The sequence below is a fragment of the Coregonus lavaretus genome (assembly GCF_964263955.1).
Source record: "Coregonus lavaretus genome assembly, chromosome: 9".
In the NCBI taxonomy this organism is placed as follows: domain Eukaryota; kingdom Metazoa; phylum Chordata; class Actinopteri; order Salmoniformes; family Salmonidae; genus Coregonus; species Coregonus lavaretus.
Genome location: NC_139996.1, coordinates 5,207,983 through 5,217,022, shown reverse-complemented (window position 1 = coordinate 5,217,022; position 9,040 = coordinate 5,207,983). Strand labels below are relative to the sequence as shown.

At 44.2% G+C, this 9,040-nt stretch overlaps 1 protein-coding gene across 1 annotated transcript; it reads right to left on the bottom strand.

Annotated features, from left to right (window-relative positions):
• Window positions 1-678: 678 nt before the first annotated feature.
• LOC311134470 (UDP-glucuronosyltransferase 2C1-like) lies at window positions 679-4,996 on the bottom strand. Its single transcript, XM_084168153.1, has 3 exons — window positions 4,854-4,996; window positions 1,604-2,652; window positions 679-1,379 (listed from the first exon to the last, which is right to left on the bottom strand). Exons 2-3 carry the CDS (start codon window positions 2,629-2,631, stop codon window positions 806-808), a joined length of 1,602 nt encoding a protein of 533 aa, XP_084024279.1. The 5' UTR covers window positions 2,632-2,652; window positions 4,854-4,996; the 3' UTR covers window positions 679-805.
• Window positions 4,997-9,040: the final 4,044 nt, after the last annotated feature.

Below are 9,040 nucleotides of genomic sequence, written 5' to 3'. Positions count from 1 at the left end.
CTCATTAAAATGCAAATCAATTTATAACATTTTTGACATGCGTTTTTCTGGATTGTTTTGTTGTTATTCTGTCTCTCACTGTTCAAATAAACCTACCATTAAAATTATAGACTGATCATTTCTTTGTCAGTGGGCAAATGTACAAAATCAGCAGGGAATCAAATACCTTTTTCCCTCACTGTACACTCCCTCATGCTATCATGTAGAGAAAATAATGTTGACCGCTTAACTGACTGGATAAATGACAACACTTAAAGTTGCTCTGTAATAAATCACAGAGATATTAGAGTTAACACTGTGCTATCTTCCATCACAATTAGAGTTGACACCATGCTATCTTCCGTCACAATTAGAGTTAACACCATGCTATCTTCCATCACAATTAGAGTTAACACCATGCTATCTTCCATCACAATAACTATCTACTACAGTATTTCTGTCTCTACAATGTTGGTCCAATAAATTGATTGCCCATTACCTCTGCAGCAGCCATATGGTTACAATGATCCTCACAGAAGATAACTTCCCATTTACAGTGACAGAATGTCGGCCAATCAAAATGGACATAATGAAGTCATCGTGATATTTTCTTTCTCTATGTCACCGTCTCCTGAGTATACTGCATTGATTTTTTAAATCCATACATATTAGATTTTTTTGAATGATAAAGATATCATATACCACAAAACAATGTTTTATTGATAAAAATACACATTTTATTGATACAAATGTAAATGTTATTGATAATTTGCCGATTGATCAATGATAAGATGATATATTCATATTCACATGTCAAAACACGACATCATTCACTTTTCACTTTATTCCTGCAAAACACCTTACGCCAAACACATCTTACGACCGACAGGCAAACCAGCGTTACAAGCAACACACACGTCAGCAAAGCCGCTATCACATCAACTGAGTGGTACACTATCCAGGACATCTTATGCGACTCTGTCCTCAGGTGACGAGCTCCTTTATGCCTCATGACAAACTCGATCCAGAACACCGCGTTGTCCAGCGGCTTAATGGGTTGGTCCCTGTGCAGCCTGGACAACCTCTGCATGTTCTCCGTGTAGGACGGTTCATGCAGCACAGCCTCCAAAGCCTCCAGGAACACTTCTCTGTCCATGGTGACGATGTCCACCATCCTAGCTGCTCCCCTCGCCTTCACCTTGGAGAGGTTGTCGGCCTGGTCGAAGGCGAGAGGGAGGCCGACCAGGGGGACGCCGTGGTAGATGGCCTCCTGGACACCGTTGGTTCCTCCGTGGGCTACGAAGGCCCGGGTCTTGGGGTGTCCTAGGAGGTCGTTCTGGGGTAGCCAGCCCACCAGTAGGGTGTTGTTACCCAGGGTGGAGGGTCTCTGTCCAGTATACCTGAGAATCACAAGAGAACCACAGTGGATATACATGTAAATCTGTTGACTTTTGTTTTTAAGTCATGGGCCCAGACACAGATAAAGTCCTGGACTAAAAACACGCTCAATGGAGAATAACCTTTGAAATAGCTTTTTTAGTCCAGGACCAGGCCTTATTGTGTTTGGGAAACCGGCTGCATTTTTATTTATAATTTGTCCAATTAATTGAGGATCTATCCATACCTCCAGATGACCTTCTGAGGCAGCTGGGCGAACGCGGCGGCGATTTCGTCCGCGATATCTTCAGGGAGCTCTGCTACTAAAGTCCCCAGAGTCATCATGACAACCCCGTGCTCTCCGGAACTCTGAACAAACTCCTCCAGGTCCCGTGGAAGAGGCTTGGAGGGCCTACACTGGAACCCACCCATGTAGACAATATTCGGCATGGTGGGTTTCGGAAACTCAAAGACAAAATCGCTTCTCATGAGCCAGATATCTGCTTCTTGGAAGAATGCGTTGTAGTCGACGTTAGGTCCAAAGTAACGCTGGACTACCGGTTTGTAGTTGGGTTCTGTAATAGATGCCAGGGTGTAACTCCCGAGTATGTAAGCTATGACGTTGGTGACTCTCTGGGGGAAGGTCATCTTGTCTGTCAACTCTGTGGGTGCGTACGGAACGTAGGAGAGAGGCGAGGGGGCGATGACCAAATGAGCTTCACCTTGAATGGTCCATCTGACATTGTATACCAGAGGAAGGCTGAGGAAGCGGGCTAAGATCGTGCCTCCACCAACCCCAGGATCTGTCAGAACCAAATCAAACTTAGCATCGCGGAGAGACTGGATCAACTCGCCGTCTTCAAGGACCCGAGCGATTATTTCAGCCATGTTCCTGTGGAACCCAAAAAAAGTGTCCTTCATTGATGACTGAAGCTTCATTTCGGTCCAAAAGCTTTTCCCCTGCTCCCTTTGGATCTTCAGATGTTTACTTAATATAAATTCACCAAAGAAGTTTTCATCGAAGCCACCAGTGTTAGGGATGGTAATGGCGGTGTAGTGGGGGGAATTCTCCTTGATGTACCAGCTGTTTGACGCTCGCACCACTGTGATGTCATGGCCTTTGGAATGCAGCTCTTCGATGATGACTCTCATGTTGATCCAGTGGCTTCCGTCCAATGGGTAGACTAATATTTTACCCCCACAGACAATATTGGACTGAGTGAAGAGCAATACAGCCAATGAGATAAGGGTTGGTTGATACATCCATCCATCCATTGTGAATCATTCAGTGGAAACCTTAATTAGATACAAGGAAGTAGATGTCAAACAATCAATCACAATAATGAACTAGCCATCAGCTATAGTGTTTAGCACATGCTGTAACATCTGAGATTTGTATAGGAATCAGAGAATTGAATTGTCTCTCTGGCCTTCTTTATAAAGTTGTGAATGGGTTGGTATTCAACTAATATACCAGGTAATCTAATCTAGGTTAATGTATACTGTCATCCCAATCCAATTCTACATCACAATTCTACAGGGTCATTTTCAGATGGACTCATAGTTTCACAAGATCATATCAGATACATCCGAGTCAGACCTGGGTTCAAAAACTATTTGATATAATTTCAAATACTTTAGCTGTGATTGATAATTGCTGTGGCAATGGAACCAGTAGAAAAGTCCCATAAATGCAAACACGGCATTCCAGGCATTCCCGGCATTCCCAGCATTCCAGGCATTCCCGGCATTCCAGGCACTCCAGGCAGAGAAAAGCAAACGCTTAAAGTATTTAAAAGATTTCAAATGGTGCTTGAACCCAGGTCTGCTCTGGGGGAAGGTTTATGGTTATGCAACCTCATTGTTCAATGAGAATATTCTGACTACTGCAAATCACATTAGGAAGCACAGAATGAGTTGGCGGATGGGAGGAGCAACTAGCCTGCTGGTCCCAGATCTGTTTGTACCATCTTGAAATGTCTGTTTGTTTGGTGTGACAATCAACATACACTCTTAGATAAAAAGGTGCTATCTAGAACCTAAAAGGGTTATTTGGCTGTCCCCATAGGATAACCCTTTGAAGAACCCTTTTTTTCCCTCCAGGTAAAACCCTTCTTGTTCCAGGTAGAACCCGTTCCACAGAGGATTCTACATGGAACCCAAAAGGGTTCTACCTGGAACCAAAAAGGGTTCTACCTGGAACCAAAAAGGGTTCTCATATGGGGACAACCGAAGAACCCTTTTGGAAACCTTTTTTTCTAAGAGTGTAGGAGTTGGCCAGGCAGCACAAACAGATCTGGAACCAGGCTAAGGAGTAGCATCCACGGATCAACTCCTATTGCTACTACATCCTTAGAAATAGCTGTGTTGAACCACAAAGACCATAGCCTGAAATCCAGAACCTGTTTTGTGCAAACATTCCACTTCTTGTGCTCCGTGTCATTGTTTGGCATGACAAGGAGCGGTATCTTCGCACAAACAGACTAGATTTCTCCAGGTTACACAGATCACATATAATTTTTCCAATTAGTTTTCCATCTTTGCATAATAAACTGCCTGTATGACGCAAAAGGACAGAGTGAAAAGGAAGCCTGTGCAGAATAAAAATAGTCCAAAACATGCATCCTGTTTGCAATAAGGCAAAAAATGTGGCAGAGAAATTAACTTTATGTCCTGAATACAAAGTGTTATGTTTGAGGCAAATCCAACACAACACATCACTGAGTACCACTCTTCATGGTGGTGGCGGCATCATGTTATGGGTATGCTTGTCATGGGCAAGGACTAGGGAGTTTTTTAGGATAAAAAGAAACGGAATAGAGCTAAGCACAGGTAGAATCTAAAGGAAAACCTGGTTCAGTCTGCTTTCCAACAGACACTGGGAGACACATTCTCCTTTCAGCAGGACAATAACCTAGAACACTAGGCCAAATCTACACTGCATTGCTTAACAAGAAACCAATGAATGTTCCTGGGTGGCCAAGATACAGTTTTGACTTTGATTGAAAATCTATGGTAAGACCTGAAAATGGTTGTCTAGCAATGATCAACAACACATTTGACAGAGCTAGAAGAATCTTTGAATATAAATAATGGGCAAATATTGCCCAATCCAGGGGTGATAAACTCTTAGACTTACTCACAGCTGTAATCGCTGCCAAAGGTGCTTGTACAAAGTATTGACTCAGGGGTGTGAATACTTATGTAATTTCTGTATTTCACTTTCAATAAATGTGCAAACATTTCTAAAAGCATGTTTTCACTTTGTCATTATGGGGTATTGTGTGTAGACGGGTGAGAAAAAAAAAATATATCCTTTCTGAATTCAGGCTGTAACACAACAAAATGTGGAATAAGTCAAGGGGTATGAATACTTTCTGAAGGCACTGTAACTAATTAACTAACTTACTAAACTAAATGTATAACATTATTAAAATGAAAATAAAGCCTTTATAAACCCTTACTGTACAGTGTTATCGAATTAACTGATAAATTACCTTCCAAAATAAGCCAAGTCCACAAGCAGCTTCAAAATCCAAAATCGGTGTTCGTTTGTCCAACTGCCCTGGCAGCTATTTTACATTCATTCCCATCTCAGTGAAAGGCAGTCCAGTGGGTTTGTGTCCTCTGATTGTTGGGATCAGACCTGTGAAATATGATTAGTTAGGCTCCTCCCCTCTACTGCAACAGTGTGTTGTTAACGCAACACTGCTTGGGGAGTCTGAGGTCACACATAATCTCAGTGTGACCAGGATTTAGTGCCAAATCACACCATATTCCCTACATAGTGCACTGCTTATAACCAGAGCCTTGTGCAAAAAAACATTAGGTGTGTGTAACATAGTGCACTGCTTATTATTATTATTGTTAGTCATTTAGCAGACGCTCTTATCCAGAGCGACTTACAGTTAGTGAGTGCATACATTTTTCATACTGGCTCCCCCGTGGGAAACGAACCCACAACCCTGGCGTTGCAAGCGCCATGCTCTACCAACTGAGCTGCAGGGGATCCCAGAGCTTATAACCAGAGCCTTGTGCAAAAAAAACATTAGGTGTGTGTAACACTGCATGCCAGAACTTGTTTGAACTTTAGACATGGTTTGTGTCCCAAAATGGCACCCTTTTCCCTATATAGTGCACTACTTTTGACCAAGGCATCTGGTTAAAAGCAGTGCACTATTTAGGTAAAAGGGTGCCATTTGGGACACAAACCATGTCTAAAGTTCGGACAAGTTCTGCATCTAATGTTTTTTTTTGCATGAGACTCAAATGCTTCCTTAAGTGGAAGTCACATTTCGGTTGGACCTTTGACCAATAAAGGGATCTCAATCTGTTAGATAAATGGTGAGTGCAATGCACCTTGGCAAGATAACACATAGTTGAACTTGGTTGCCACACAGAGTTGTAGAGGAAAGGTGACTGCCCTAGAAACTGATTATAACACTTGACCATGACTGTGTGTAACAGGGTTGGTTATGTTTCCACTTGCCTCCTAAAGAAATGTGTATTTAATGTTCAAGCATTCTTATTGGTTGGTTCAACTCCGATGACAATAAGGCGTGTTGTGATTGGCCCCGCTTGCAGCTAGGGGGGAGAACGCGAACGTCAGGTCTCCCCAGTATGAAAATTAGATGAAAGGGGGTAGGTCATGTTCTGAATACTGTTTTATATATTTTACAATGTGTACAAGGTTGCTGTACGTTACTGATTTATACATGTGTGGCTATATGGTACCTGTTAGGTATTGAGGGGCTTTCTGGGATGTGCTTTGGCATATGATTGCTGTAGATAAGTGTGTTAGCTAGCATACACCGACGTAATGGTCACATGAGCCCACTGCTAACACAGTTGCCTTCATGTTACGGATTTAGCCATCGACAGCCATCAATATCGTTAAGCTCTGCACAACTAACGTGCTGTTTCCCATTTAACAACAGGTATTTACACATGTTATATTTTGTATTGTATTTTTTTTTATTTTGTTTCGCCGAGTATGAAAATGTGATGCAAGGGATTTTGCCATCGGCAGCCATCAATATCGTTAAGCCCTGCACAACTAAGGTGCTGTTTCCCATTTAACAACAGAAATAAATGATGCTCAACTTGGCTGATGTGATTTATTAAGATAAAACACAATGCAAGGAGAGTACGATATACACCTGTTACACTGGTGTCGTGACTCGTCTTCTTGTCTTCGCCGGACGCCACGTGGAGGGATCCGAGACCCGGCTTCAAGAAGTACCGTGGTTGCTGATGCACGCCAGAGGCCTAGGTTTGGCTTTCTGCACAAGTGGAATTCTCAGGGAGCTCCTGGTAGCATGAGTGAGTGGGGGAATATATAAATGTACTACTGTTTATTACTTGTATGTGGTGATGCTATGTTTATTTAGTGATGTAATTGTGCCGTTATGCTAGTAACCTTCCGAAGCCAATTAACGTGAGGGCGATGCCATTTCCTACCACACGGTGGCGACAACTATTTATTAAGGCGTTTTATTTGTTACTTTTCTGTGTTGATTCTTGGTCTGGTTAGATTACTACTACTGAACTTTAATTTTGAGCGCATTATGGTCAAGCTGATTTTATAGAAGTGTTCATATTGATTGTGATATAATAATAGAAAAATTACTTTATATATAATTTTTTTTTTTTTTTTGGGAGAGGTAGGGGAGTTTTCATGTTTAACCCTTCACCACCAGTGGGTATGGGGGCAGCTATTTCTCCAGTTACTATCCACACCTCTGGCCAGGCCAACTGCACAGGCAAGTGTGCGCTTTCCACATGATTTAGAGCTACCTCAACTCGGTGCATTCGAGCCAGTTTCACCTCGTCCTAGGATGGAGGATGTGTCTATGGATGTCCTGGCGGGCATCGTTAAGCAGATAGGTTACTCCATAGGTGAAAATATCGCCTCTTGTTTGGAATCAAAGGCTATGTGAGATGGGGTGTGACAGAAGGTTGATAATGTTGGTGGTACCAAGGCTGGGGCCAGCTCTAGTCTAAATGTAGTGGTGAAAAATGATGTCAGGGAACCAGTCTGTTTCAGGGGGGATGGTTGAGAGGAATGCTGCACAGTGCAGGAGTGGGAGGAGACCATGTTAGTGTACATGCAGAATAAGTGCTATGGTGGGCAGGAGGGGTCAGATGAAGTTTTGGGTAAGCTGTCAGGGCGGGCACGTGACGTGGTAAGAGTAAGCCTACGCAGTAAAACCCAGTTGACTTAAGCCAGGGCCCTGGACCCGTTTTTGACATTCTGAAGCATCACTTTAGCGACACAATCAACTCCGACATGCCCCTTAGCTGATGTTTATTCTACGTTGCCAATGGAAGGGGAGACTCCATTTGATTACTGGATCAGACTAAACAGGGCCATAGAGGTGGCAGAGGACTGGCAGAACAAGGAGCTAGACAATCCGTCACGTGTTCTGACTGTCATGTTAAATCAAGCACTGTCCGAACCCAGAGCTGTCATTGATATTCATGTGCAAACCATTGCATGAGTGGACGGCTGCGGATGTCCATGACAGGCTGGAGGAGTACCAGAGGAAGTGCAAGGCTCCACGTCCCTTGCGGCTGGCCCCACTGGTCACCACACTGACGCAGGAATTAAGTAGGCCAGTGTCGGCTGTTGCAAACTGCCCGGACCCCTTTGCAGCAGCCCACAAATGGCTCATCCGAGGCATTGGATCGTGTGATTGGCATGCTTGAACGGGTCTTGGAGCAGAGGCCACAGCAACCTGTAGGCGGCTATGATAACCGTTTCCAGAGGAGGCCCAGGAGAAGGGAGAACCCCCGTCTTTGCAATGCAGAGTGTGTGGGGACGCAAATCACAGCACAATGGATCATTGTTATTCTAACCACCTATGCTTCCTCTGTTATGCAGGGGGGGCACACACGTCAAGAATGCCCTCGCACTTCATCGGTAACTCCCGTCGCTCCAAAAGACAGCAACACGACACAGCGGCAGGAAAACTAGCTGGCCCGCACGGGATGGGGGGAAGTGCTGGGCCTTGTGAGGTGCCCCAATCAGATAGTGGTGTAGATTTAGAGTCAATATATTCAAGGGTTTGTGATGAAGTCAAGTCGAACGAAAAAGTCATTATGCAAAATACACAGAGAGTGCTCCACAATGATGAACTCTTCTATACTAGGGTGTTACTGGGGGATGTTATAGAGGTGAGCGCTATGATTGACAGCGGTTCTATGGCATGCACATTGAGCTCAACAGTGGTGCCACGCCTTGAGAAAGCAGGTGTGCTCAAGAGTGGCTCCCTCAGTCCGACTGGTTGGCTGCGGGGGGTTGAAGACCAAGCCTGTAGGTGTGTGTGAATTGAATCTGTCTGTGTATGGCAGCAGTGTCTCTGTCCCTGTTCTAGTAGTGGATTGCCAACGTGATGAGCTCATCCTAGGCAGCAATGTGATAAAACACCTCATCAGGGAGCTGAAGACGACTGGTGACTTCTGGGAGATGTCATCGTCTGAACACAATGGAGATGACAAACTGTTCCGTCTGCTGGCTAATGTAGAGAGATGGAAAGGGACCGAAGTGCCAGAAAGACTGCGCACAGTAAGGCTGAAGCGGGCGGTCACATTGGAGCCTATGCAGGAACATTCAGTCTGGGGCCGGCTGTGTACGCCTCAAAATGTATCCGCGGGCAGTGCTGTCGTTATTGAGCCTACGAGG